Source organism: Struthio camelus, chromosome 1 (assembly GCF_040807025.1).
Source record: "Struthio camelus isolate bStrCam1 chromosome 1, bStrCam1.hap1, whole genome shotgun sequence".
Lineage (NCBI taxonomy): Eukaryota > Metazoa > Chordata > Aves > Struthioniformes > Struthionidae > Struthio > Struthio camelus.
Genome location: NC_090942.1, coordinates 55,779,619 through 55,793,330, shown reverse-complemented (window position 1 = coordinate 55,793,330; position 13,712 = coordinate 55,779,619). Strand labels below are relative to the sequence as shown.

General features: G+C 38.9%; 1 protein-coding gene across 22 annotated transcripts in view; it reads right to left on the bottom strand.

Moving 5' to 3' along the window:
* Nucleotides 1-13,712, bottom strand: part of ATF7IP (activating transcription factor 7 interacting protein) — a 109,746-nt gene that overhangs the window by 42,807 nt on the left and 53,227 nt on the right. For all 22 annotated transcript variants that reach the window (XM_068940065.1, XM_068940108.1, XM_068940144.1 and 19 more), the window contains 2 exons: nt 11,899-12,962; nt 2,231-2,320 (listed from right to left, as the gene is read on the bottom strand). In XM_068940065.1, coding sequence (XP_068796166.1) covers nt 2,231-2,320; nt 11,899-12,955 — 1,147 coding nt within the window. In that variant the 5' untranslated portion in view covers nt 12,956-12,962. The remainder of the gene's footprint in view (nt 1-2,230; nt 2,321-11,898; nt 12,963-13,712) is intronic.

The window sequence follows — 13,712 nt, the reverse complement described above, 5'->3', positions numbered from 1 at the left end:
TAGAGGGCAGACCAACGTGGGTGACTTTGTGGTGGGTGTCTGCTATAGACTGCCTGATCAAGAAGTAGATGAAGCCTTTTCAGATAACTGAAAGAAGCCTCATGTTCACCAGCCCTGGTCCTTACAGGGAACTTTAACCACCCTGCCGTCTGCTGGAGGAACAACACAGCAGGGCACAAGCAATCCAGGAGGTTTCTGGAGGGCATTAACACTAACTTCCTAACACAGACGACTGAGGAAACAATGAGGGGAAACTCTGCTGGACCTGATTCTTACAAACAAGAACGAACTAGCTGGAGTTGTGAAGGTCATAGGTAGCCTTGGCTACAAATAGCAGGATCACAACTCTGAACTTTAGGAGATTAGACCTGGGCCTATTCAGGGACCTGCTTGGAAGAATTCAAATGGGCTTCAGCCCTGGTGAGAAGAGGGTTCCAGGAGTGCTGGTTTATTTTCAAGGATCAGCTCCTTCAAGCTCAGAAACAGTCCATCCCAATGAGCAAAACAAGCAAGCAGGAGTAGCAGGAGGCCTATATGGATGAACAAGGAGCTCCTGACTAAATTCACACATAAAAAGGAAACATGCAAGAGGTAGAAGCAGGGACAGGTGACCCAGGAGAAATATAAAGACACTGACTGTGCAGGGATAGGGTTAGGAAAGCCAAAGCCCATCTGGAGTTGAATCTAGTGAGGGACATTAAAGGCCAAAAAAAAAAAAAAAAAAAAAAAAAAAAGGGCTTCTACACATATATCAGCAGTAAAACTAGGGAAAACACGGGCCCTCTGGTGAATGAAGCAGGGAGCCTGCCGACAAAGGACACAGAAAAGGCCGAGGTACTCAATGCCTTCTTTGCCTTGGTCTTTACTGGTAAGACTTCTCTTCTGCAATCCCGGGTCCCTGAGACCAGTGGAACAACATGAAGCAAGGACGACTTACCCTTGGTAGAAGAGGATCGGGTTAGGGAACATTTATACAAACTGGACATACAGAAGCCCATGCTACCTGATGGGAGGCACCCACAAGTGCTGAAGGAGAGGGCTGAAGGTGATTTTCAGCAGTTAGCATAGATTTATGCAGGGGGAATCATTCTTGACCAACACGATAGCCTTCAATGATGAGATGACTGGCTTGGTGGATGAGGAGAGATGTATTTATCTTGACTTTGTAAGGCTTTTGACACTGGTTCCTATAACATCCTCATAGACAAATGGATGAAGTACCGTCTACATAAACGGACAGCGAGGTGGAGCGAAAACTGGGTCAATCAGTTGTGATCAGTGGCACAGAGACCGTCTGGAGGCCAGTCAGTAGCGGCGTACTCCAGGGGTAGACACTGGGACAATACTGTTTAATATCTTCTTTACATGGATGATGGGACAAAGTGTACCCTCAGAAATCTGTAGAAAAAAAACTACAAAAAGTATTGATACACCAGATGCTGGCATCCAGAGGGACCATGAGAGGCTAAAGAAACAGGCAGAGAGTAACCTCATGTAGTTCAAAGGGAAATGCAAAGTCCTGCCTCTAGGAAGGAATAACCTCATGCATCACTACAGGATGGGGACTTACCAGCTGGAAAGCAGCCTGGCAGAAAAGGCCCTGGGAGTTCTGGCACGCATCAAGTTGACCATGAGCCAACAACATGCCCTTGCAGCAAAGGAGGTCAACAGCATCCTGGGCTGCATTAGCAAGAGCATAGCCAGCAAGCTGAGGAAAGTAATCTTTCTCATCTAGTCAGCGCTGAGAGGCTGCACCTAAGAGTACTGTGTCGATTTCCGGGCTCTCCAGTACAATAGACATGGACATACTGGAGCAAGTGCAGTGGAGGGCCACAAAGATGCTTAAGGAATTGGAGCATCTGTCATATAAGTGAAGGCTGAGAGCTGGAATTGTTCAATCCGGACAAGAGAAGGTTCAAGGGGGGAATTTTTATTCTATTTATTATTCTATTTTTTTATTTTTATTTTGTTTAACTGTGAGGGCGGTCAAGCACTGGAATATGTTGTCGAGAGAGGTTGTCGAGTCTCCATCCTTGGATGTTTTCCGAACTTGACTGGACTCAGTCCCGAGCAACCTACTGCAGTTGACCCTGCTTTGAGCTGGGACTGGGATGGGGGGAAGGGGGGGTGGACTGGACAATCTGCAGAAGTCCCTCCCTACCTCAACCATTCTGTGATTCTAGTATTTGCCATTACTGAAACGAAACATAATAGTTTTAACTTTACATACTTCTTTCTGTGTGTTTCTCCTCTTCTTTTTGAGTCTCTTCTCTTTCTTTATCCTCCTTCTCGTTCTGCTTTCTCTCCTCCTCCACCTCTTCTACAAACACCAGTGAGGGGAAGAAAAAACCACGTTATTTATTCACATTGATCTGCAAAAAGTCTCAAGAGTCTTATTTTGAATAGTGAACTTCAGAATACTTATCCAAAATCATGATGGTGGAGGGGAGGGAAAAAGAGTATGACAAGACAGTGGGAATGCAGATATGAGAAGCCAGAGGATACCTTCATAGCAAAAAGTTGAACTACCACAGACACAGTAATATTCCCTTTTGCGTTGCATAGGCAGCTCGAAAGCCAGCAGAAATGTCTCAAAAGTTACCTCTGAAAGGAAACTGTGTATTGTTAATAAGGTCAAAAGTTAAAATTCCCAAGGAATTTGGATGCAAGTTTGTTTTTCATCTGGGGGGAAAAAAAAATTTTCAGTAAGAAAATACTAACATGTTGCGCTCTCTTATTTACTTTTGGCAAACTCATCTATAGTTCACTATAATCTTCATGGTAGAAAACGCCAAAACTGTCCTATTTATTAACAAATATTAATTTCATTTAAAGTTTGTTCCCTATAAAAAGCATCACAATTTATTTCTGGTAATTTAAAACATACAGGCTAGAAAATTCTTTAAGAATTCCAAATTCTTTAAGAATTAAATTCCAAATCCACATGCTCTAAAATGAAGTATGTGACTGTTTCCTGAAAGCTGCACAAAGTGATAAAATTCTATGAACTTTCACTATATGTTTCATGCAGGCTGTACCTGATGCCTTTCATGCTTGCCAAAGGCAAATTATTTTAATTTTTAAGCTTACACTAAAAAAAAAAAAATACAGAATGTAACACAGCAAGTGAACACTGTCATGCAAGGCTTCATCTCTGCATTTCTTCAATTTCTTCTTTTCACTTTGTGATCACAGCACAGAATTTAAGCATACCCTTCTAATGTAAAAGTTCTGGCTGTGAATATATGCTGATGCTCTCTTAACACTAAAATTCACTTCTATTGTGAAGACTATTTGAATAATTTAAAATAATAAATCAGTAAGAGTCAAAAAACATAAAACTGAAATTAAGTGATTTTTCATTATGTTGATGTACACAAGAGATAAAGATTCATATCATATAAACTCCTTAAAACCAGATTCATTTTTAAGGTAACAAAATGGCATAGTACTAATGCCACTTGCTTTTTAAATCTTATGCAAAGCTTCACGTATTTAATTGTTACCAGTAAGTTAGGACACATTTACGTAAGAATCTAAAGGAGAGTCTCAGCAAGTTCAAGGGTGCTTTTTCCATAAATTACAGATTTTGAGCATTCAACTAGAAGATGCAAGTATTCCTCCCAAAGGGTGCACACGCCTAAGTTGTCTTTAATGTATTATGCTTTGAGTTTCAAAGCTGAGCTTTTTCAGTTTTGTGTAGAGAACAAAACCACTGCAGGGATGAGGAAGCAGTTTCTTTCAAACTTTCATCGCACCGTCTATGCACAGTGGTTAACTTGTTTAAATAAAAGTGGTTTAAAATCCAACCAGCTCCTCCTTCCTCCCACAGCTAAGATGGTTCAATTCACAATATGGACACAGTTTTACAGTTTGCTAATAGTTTTTTTTTTTTTTTTTTTAACTGATAAACTGTGTAATTCATCATCCTGATGCTAGACAGGTAGACAGGAATGAATGCAATCCATTCAAAAAAGACCGAACAAATAATCTGATAACTTAATGAAGTTTGTCACTGTATCTGTCACACTGTCTTCCCTGTAAGTCACAGTATTTGCTGTGGATCAGAATACAAAGATGTTTTTTTGCCTAGATGTTTTCTTGTCACTAAACACTTCAAAATGCCTTACAATATGTTCTACAGCTGCAAACATTCAGATCTGCTTAGTAACTGACTGGATGCATACTTGGACATCAGTTTTGCCAAAACATATAGATAGAAATAAAAATATTAACTAAGCCTAAAGACATCTGAATACTATTTGCAAATACTCTGGAATGCACAATAATAGTCTCGTTATTCTGTAATTCCGTAACCATGACATTCTCCTTACAGGTTGACTGTAACTGATGTGCTCAGATAACGAAAGCAAGCAGAAAACTGTGGTCCTAGTAAGTGATAACCATTGATCAAACCAAAAAAACCTCCAACTACCAAAAAAAACTACCAAACTACTACCAAAACACAAAAAACTTTTAAAAAGTAGAAGTTTTAAGTGACATCTTAATCATTAAATGTTACAGATATGTCTAATACTGTGATATAACTTAGAGAAATATAATTTTCTATTCACGTTCACATGTGAAGTCAAGGAAATTTGTCTCCGCTCACTCTACTGGACACTTCACTTCGTGCAATTTTCTCCAAAGCCTTCTACACCCCTTCAGTGGGCTAGCTTTTCTCAGTAGATTTTATACAAAGGGTTCACACTGGACAAAAATCGATTCTTGTCTGCTTTGCTGTTGTAATATCGCTAACGGTCTTACAAGTATTGAAATTTTAATTTCTTACATACTTGTTTCCACAAATGTCTCTCATGGTAACTCATATAGTGTCTAGGAGATGATAAGTCCCCATTCATAAATTATTACCTGCTCATACTTGCTATTAATTGCTTCCCACAAATGGCCAGTGTCACACCTTTCATGGATACTTTCTGTAGATCATTATTTATTTACAAGTGACCAGAACATACATGGTTTTTGAATGGATACCAAAAGAGAGTCACTTGGACGTGACATTAAATACACTACTTAGCAGCAACATATCTAATCCAACATTTCTGAAGTATGGGTTTCTTAAAGTTAGTTCTTTTCTATGACATTTCTGTAAGAGTTTTAGTTTAACTTTGATTTAAGAACTCCAAAGCAAAGTCAGAGCTGTGCTGCTGTGTATGAAATAGGTTTGCGGCCAGGTCTGCATGGAGGCTTACAAAGTAAGGGAAGAATCTGCGAAGAGGCCCAAACAGAAGCTTGTCAGCTTAAGGATGTGCTTCCCATTCATGCAACACTGTAAGCATGATCAATTTATTTATTTTCAGTATGGTACAGAGCTCGATACAATATTCATTTCTAAAGTCTGCCTAAGGTCAGGCCTTAAAAAAAAAAAAAAAAAAAAAAAATACATACCACTTATTACAGGTTACTGGAACAACAGTTCAAAATGCTTCCAAAGTGGACAAACTCAGGAATTACTGGCAGTTCTGGAAGTTGCTGATTGACATTAAAAGGTGACAGACACGCTCTTCCCAGGTCCAGCTCACACACAACCTCTGTCTTCCTCAAACTGATGACAAATTTAAAAGCTAGCCGTGGAAGCAACACACCCATTTATCAAATGATTTTACTTGTAGCTGGCCAGTAGTATACAACCAGTGGTATGCAAGAGTTCCTCTACTGTATGCCACACAACCTCGAGTCTAGGAAACTGGGAAAATTACCTTCCTGCACTGCAAAGGAAAATTCTGATGGCCATCTGAAGTTTTCAGATTTCCTAACCTAACATCCATTAACTTGTGTAAGTCCATAACAGGACAAGTAGAAGAACACAGTCTTATTTAATCAGGTTTTTAAACAGTGAGAAAATGAGGTAGAGATCTGCTGACTTTTAATCTGCTTTGCATAATATAAAGAGCAACCCAAAAAGTAGTTTTTCTACTGCTACCACCATGCCAAAAGCTTTTGGTCAAAGCCCTACGCTCACTGCAGAAATTGGGATTTTTGGGGGCTTAGCCCTTCTAGATCTGCTAAGAACCTCCAGCTCATATTGCTGTTGTTGATAAGATGACACTGGTGATATCTTAAATGCATTCAGTATACCTTACGGGCATACGTTTGTCAAAAGGTGCTGTCAAAAGGTTTGTCAAAGGCTCATGCTTGGTTACACACGCTAAAAATATTTATATTGACACTGACATTTGCAATCCCGTATTGTCCTATCACACGAAGCCAAGCAATAGCATCTTTCTCCACACATACGCAGAAGTCTTCCAGAATGAGAAACCTGTCAGATTTCAGTGCTGAGCTAAGAAGGATATCCAGCTCTTCAAAGCACCTTCTATAAGGCACTTGCACTTAAATCTTCAGGGTGCATCATAAACATTGCCTAGTACTTTGAAAATCTGCACTGTTCTTTCTAAACAGAGGAAGAAGAGCTGCATATAATCTAAAAGGACTGCTTGTATGCCTCCATGGTAGGCTCTACATGGTAGCAAAAAAATTCAGTATGTATCACAAAATCCACATCAAGACATATTCCTCAGGCGAAAGTCTGCCCAGGAGAATGGTACTGTGATGAGGTTCATCCATTTCCCTTTGAGTCAAAATGTTATTGCACATTCTAAAATGCTATACATATTTTAACAGTCTTCTCTGGAATATCATTGTCTTAATTACTGGAAATAATGCTCACATGTGGCTTATTAGCAACCATGACTGCATGTGGTACGTTCACCTCATCTTTAATGATAATGACTCCCAAGATCAGGATAGCGTAAGGCCACAAACTTTCCAGGCTCAAGAGAAGAGGGCAAAAGGCTTTCAGCTTTTGGTCTCTATCCATCAGATCTTTTTTCCATGGAACACAACATGCTTTTTCTTTTTTTTTTTTTTTTTTTTTTGATGATGTGCCGACTTACTGTGTGAACAAATGGCGAGTAGTGGATATCATTTATTACCTTGACTTTGGCAAGGCCTTTGACATGGTCTCCCACATCCTTGTAGTCAAATCAAGGTGAGATGCAGTGGAAAGACAGATGATAAGGTGAGGGAAAACCAATTGGACCGTTGGGCTTAGTGGTACAGAGTCCAACAGGTGGCCTAATACTAGTGGTAGCCCTCAGGGATCTGTATTGGGGCTAATATGGTTTAACTTATTAATGGCATGGACAGCAGCCAGCAGATCATACTCAACAAGTTCACAGATGAGAACAAATTGGGAGGAGTGGCTGCTATGCTATGGAGCACAATTGTTATTTAGAGGCACCCTGACAGGTTGGAGAAACGGCCTGACACAAAGCACAGCAAACGTAAATGCTGATCCCTGCACGCGGGATGGAATATCCAACCCTATGCAACAGGGCAGGCTAGGAGCTGACTGGATAGGAAGTAGCTTTGTAGAACAGGGCCTTGATTACTGGTGGAAAGTAAGCTGAACCATTAGTCAGCAGTAGGAAATAAGTTCAACGGCATTCCAGGCTGTATTAGCAAGAACATAGCCAGCAAGTAAGGAGAATGATTCTTTCTCTTTGTTCAGCACTTGAGAAATCCCTCTGGAGCACTGTGTCCAGTTCTGGGATCTCCAGTACTAGAAAGACACCGACAACCTACAGCAAAAACAGTGGAGACCCACCAAGAAGGTCATGGGGTTGGACAGCTACACGTGCTATCTGAGGAGCAGATGGGAGACCTGGGTTTGCTCAGCCTTAAGAAGAGATGATTAACTGGAGATCACTGACTGCAACTACCTAATGGGAGGGTACAGACAAAATGGAGCCACTAATCTTGAAGGTGCACACTATAGGACAGGAGGCAACGAACACAAGTTAGAACACAGAAGATTCCAATGAGATACAAGGAGAAGCTTTTTCCCCTTGAGGCTGGTCAAATATTAGGTTGCCCAGTGAAGAAGCTGTAGAATATCCATCCTCAGAGATATTCAGAAGTAAATTGCCAAGGTTCCTGAGCCATCTGATCTAACAGGATCTGCTTTGAGCAGAGGCTTGGAATAGAGACCACCAGAGGGGCTACTGTAAATTACTCTGTGATTCATGATCTTCCCTGTTGCTCTTCCATGTACCTTTTCCAATTCTATGACATCTTCTTTAAGACGGGGAAGGGAAACAGAATTATGCAAAACACTTACAAGATCGGTGTCCCACAAGACTTATTTAGTGCCATAGCTATTTCCTCAATTTCTGAATGTATTCAGAATGTATTCCCAGCACTCTTATTTGCTTTCTTCAACTGCTACTGAATCAGTGTATTCCCAGCACTACCTGCCATAATCCTGGAAGACTGTTCTTGAGTAGCCAGTCAATTTATCTTCCTATCAAGTTGCATTTCTTTTCCTACTCACATATATCACTTTGCATTTAACCACAGTGAATTTCATCTTCCATTTTTATGGCCAAGTCACTCATAAGATTCTTCTACAGTTCTTCACAGTGCTATCAACAAACTGTCACCTTGCTATTCACTCTTTTCTTTAAGTTATGAATTTCATTGCGCAGCACAGGCTCTGGAACAGAATCCTGTGGATTTATTTTCCATCCTTCAAACAACTATTTCTTGCATGAGGACTTTCCATCTTAACCCAAAGCACTTCAAGTTCTGTAAGTTTTTGGTGAGAAATCATCTATAGTTGGATTTCCAAAAGAATTCAAATACATAAAATCAGATCTTCCTTGTCCATGCACTCGTTTTCTTAAAGAGGGTCAAGGTTTTCTAAGGTATGACCTCCCATTACAAAAAAAAAAAAAAAAAAAAAAAATCTTAAGAGAAGTGTTAACATAGCTATTACATTTACTAATTCTCCTTGGGAGGGGGAGGGAAGCTGCCATTGCCCCTTTGAAGGAAGCCTTCTAGTGACATTCTTTACCCTGCTACTTAGCCACGCGGATTTTCTTCTGGGCTTTCTCACAACCATCTTTTTTAATTGAGCTGTTTGCACTTGTATGCCCAATACAGCATCCTTAAATAATCTCCACATCACTGACAGACTTAATTCTCATTGACTCTGCCCAAGAATTTAATCTCTATGCTCCACCATACCATGGCATTTGTTCAGTCTACCTGGTTTCTCATTATGTTTGCGTTCCCTGTCCCTGGGAACCTCTTTGATATGATCTGCTACTGTCTGGAAGACTTACTGGTGAAAGGACTGCAGAATCTTACATTAACAGCATGTTAAATTTAGTACAAGATGGGCTTCCAAAAGACTTACTTGAAACATTTCATCCAGAACGTACTCTTTAGATAAAAGTTTAAACTCCCTTCTCTGCAACTCAACGGCAAAGTTTTAAGAAATTCAGAACACAGAAATTAACACAGGACTGCTGGTTAAGCCACTGACAGTGGCCAGTTTTCACTTCACAAATAGTCTCAATTAAGTCAATGCAACTGTAGAAGTCAAACTGTTATAGCTGACAAATAAAACAACTACCAAAGAATTCAAGTATAACATTTTCTCTGTAGCAAAAACTGAAAAATATTGTTGGATACAGTCATTTTAAACTTTTGCAAAATGTACTGTTTGCAAACAACACTTAATATTCATGTATATTTTTTTCCATTTCATAGCTAAAACTCCTCTGTGACCACAGCATGCTTCCTGATTGGATAAAGTTGAAACAAACAAACAAACAAACAAACAAACAACAAAACAAAAAACAACCAACCCGGATATCCCGATTTTATTCATCTCCAATGAAAGAAGCCTTTAACTGGGGTGAGAACAAGGAGGACTAATTCGCTTATAACTCCTATTTTATAAAAGGGACTCAGACTTCTAAGATTTTTGCGCATACACACAGTTTTCTTTCTCCTTGTCTCCACCCCCCACCATCTCAGGAAGTTTCTGTAAGACTTTAATTACACAACAATAATATCATTTTTGCAACCTCAGTGGAACACTGACATTAACACTTAAAACAAAATCCACTCAAGAGAGACTAACACTACTCAAGAGAAACTAGAAATCCTACCTTTTCTCCATTTAACAGGCATAAATTTACAGGTAAAGACCAGAAAAAGAGGTCAATGAGACATAAGCTTATCTCCCTTTCTCCAATTATTCAATTATTTAAAAACTGGAGATTCAGAATGCTATTACAAACATGTGAAAGGAGCAGTTTCATCATCTGCAAAACTTCCCAGAGACTGAGAGACACCTCTAATCTATGGAATCCCTATCTGGCCAGGCATGATTAAACACATTTGGGTTATCCTGGTCAACATTTCATAAAAAGCTACATAGTTGGGGGAGGGGAGGGGAATTGAAATGACAACTTTCTCTGACCACAAGTAAGAGAGTAGTGTCAATTTACCTGCAACTTACTCAGCTATTTTGTTTTCAGAAGTGCAATAACATGACAACGAGAGCCTTATGTCCAAAAAATAAACATGCTTACAAAACTGCCTGACAAAAATAGAGTATGGAGAACGTTAATGCAGTTTAACGTCAAGAATCCAACTGTTGACTGCTAACTACTTGAGGAATCTAAGGTACCAGCTTCAGCACTTTTAAGTGCCATCCGCTGACTATACTAGTTGAATAAAAAGTAGTATTTTTCTAACTCAGTCACCATGACTTAAATGAATAGAATTATATGGCATGAAATCCATCATACTGATTTGCATTTTTGTTAAAATCTTTCTAATATTGTAATTTGCTGAAAAAAAGGACAAAGATGAAGCAAGCACGACTTATACTAGGTCTGGATTACCAACGTGTTTTCGTTCTTACTATCCGAGTGTCAAAGAAAGCTGAAACCCTTTCTTCCCCTCAAGAATAATAATAAAAGAATACAATTTTCCCACAAATAGTCCTGTACTATGCCTGGCAATCACTCTTCTTTCCTCTTCTTCCATCCCTCTAATTTGTAAAGAGCAGGAGAAAAAACAATCTATAACAAGACAACTGGGGAGGGGGCATTTCTTCTTTCCGGCTCTCAAACTCCATCCCTCAAATTGTAAGACCACATAAGACTGGTGGATAAGACTGCCTTTTGTTAGGCTTGTGAACATGTGCTTATATGAGCAAGAAAAAAAAGCTACGGTTGGTAAACTGTTTCTAGTATTTCCTGCAACCACCTGAGAGCGAGAACTAGAAAAAAAAGGAAAGAATAGGAATGAATTAAGGATATTAATTGCTGTTTTAGCTGTGGATGTGGCAATACTATGACAGTGCACGAATTTGGAAACAGTGTCCCACGTGGTGTGTCCCCCCTTTGTAACATACAGTACTACTAACATATTTTGTCAGAAAAGCATCCTCAAGTTAAATTAGTTGCAGAGAGAAACAGATGAAACGAAGGGTATCATCAGAAATACTGTTAGATTTATTGATTACTTGTGTATGACAGTAATCCAACTTATTTTAATAGTTCTTGTTCATCTTTTTAGGAATGGAAGGGGGTGAGAAAAACAATCAAGAATTAGTATGGCAAAAGTCAAAGCTAATCTTACTCCTTTAACTGATGCCAGGGTAAGGTGCTGCTAACAGCTGTTGGCTATCTCCTTTTTGCTGCACTTAGAGCTTTGTCTATACTAAAATATGTTTTTAATGCTTTCCATGTTGTATATTTGATGCTTGCAAAGCTAATTAAAGAATAAATGCTCACACTGGTGAAGTTCTGGTAAAAGTTAAAGAGCTCATCATTGAATGTGTCTTATCACCATCAGTTGCAAAAATATTCATCTGAATTTCACATGCTCCTAAAATTCATTACTTCAATGCAGTTCTTTGAAGTAAAAATCCACATAATCCAGCCAAAATATACCTGAAAGACTGAAATTGTCAGTTATTAACTTCGAAACGTGTCACAAGCGTGCTGTTCTAAGTGAGGAACGAACAAAATCCAAGACTTAATCAAAACGACCAATTTAAACAAGTCTTACCTGGAAGACTTGACTTGTTTGTTAGTATCACTTCAGGACCTTCTTCCTTCTCATCACAAGGATCCTCTTCATCAGACAGTACTAAGAAAGCCTCTTTAGGCAGACTTTCATTGCTTTCCTGCTTGGATGGTGAACCCAAAGAGTTGTCCATTTTCTCTTCTAAATCTGGGGCTGCGTCATCCACTGGAAGCAGAGGACTTTTAGAAAAACAGCTTAGTTCATCTTCAGCAGGGGCTAATTTTTCCAAAATTGGAATAATTTCATCTGTTTCCATGGAGTCTGTATTCTCCACGATACTCTCACTTGGCTCATCTATTGTCTTCTCAACGGTGGTTTCTGAAAGATCTGCAATGTCATCCCCTTCATCCTTTGGTTCCTGGTCGGCTTCCATACTGCTAGAGATCGCCTCTTCTCCAACAGCATCTTCAACGGTAACTTCTTCAGCCTTCTTTTCTTCAACCGGTAAATCAGAACTAATAGTTAAGTCATTTGTTTCACTTCTCTCTTCAGAAGAGTCACTAATATCACAGCTTAATTTACTTTCCCCTTCTGATGGGATGTCACTCTTTCTTTGGTCCAAATGATCTTTTGTATTATTTTCTTCATGGAAGTTGTTTTTATTACTAACAAGCACTCTGTTTTCAGCCTCACAGGCTAAAGCTATATCATCTGTATCTTGATCTTGCTCAGCAAAAACATTCTCTGGAGATAACGCGTGAGGTTTAGATTCTAGATCATTGACTATGTTCTCTGCCCTACTTTCAGGACTTTTGCCATCAGTAATTTCCTCAGAATCTCTTCTTCCTTCTTCAGAGTTGAGACACAAATCCACTAGGCCATTAACTTCCCTTTTGTCCTCCACACAGTCTGCATTGCTTAAAGGGGAATTTAAATCAGAATCTCCATTCTCATGCTTTCCATTTAACAGTTTTATTTCAGTTGTCTTCAAAAGCTCTTCTTTAACCTTATAAACAGCCTCAAGTTGTTGTCGATCACTTACTCTCATTGTTTTTCGTGCTTTAAAGACTTTTTTCTGAGGTTCATCTGTGCTATCCATCTTGACCCTTAAAAAAAAAATTTAATAAGAATTGTGACGATACAGCTTATTACAAGCGTTCCAAAGAAAAAGCGTGGCTGTAAGTTGCATTTAGCATACTTTAAAGCAAACTGGTTTAACTATTAACTTCTTAAAAAAAAAAAAAAAGAGGAAACACCAGACAAAACACATTTCTTTTGTCCTTATCCACCACAAAAAATCCGCTATATATGCTGAACAAATACATTTATGTAAAGATCACTGGATTCACACTATTATTTTAATTACATTAAATAGCAGTATGACGACAAACCATTTTAGACCAGTAGGCTCACAGTATTATTATAGCAGAGCCACTTGCTGAGGTTTCTGGGAAACAGGTACTGGGCTGACTTCAGAGCCAGCACCCTCTTTTCTCCTAAAGAGGCAAGAAATGTTCTTGCCTATCAGCTTAAAGTTATTTGGCTCTTCTAAAACAAAGTACTTTCAAGAGTTTTAAACAGATTAAGAAATCCTGAAATGAGCAGTAAAAAAAATTGATATCAAGTTACTTACAGAAAACTTCGATAACTTGAAAGAATTTCTTAATTAGTATCATGGCTAAGATGCATTTTTTCCTCTACGTAGATAAAAAAAATAGGCCTTCATCCTCCATATTCATACAACTGTTAAATGAACTTTTTAAGAGCACTTCTGTCCAATTTGCAAACTTGTCTTTTACTAAGACTTAACTATTTGTGCTCATAAAACCTGCAGTTCTGTAGCTCAGTTTAACAAC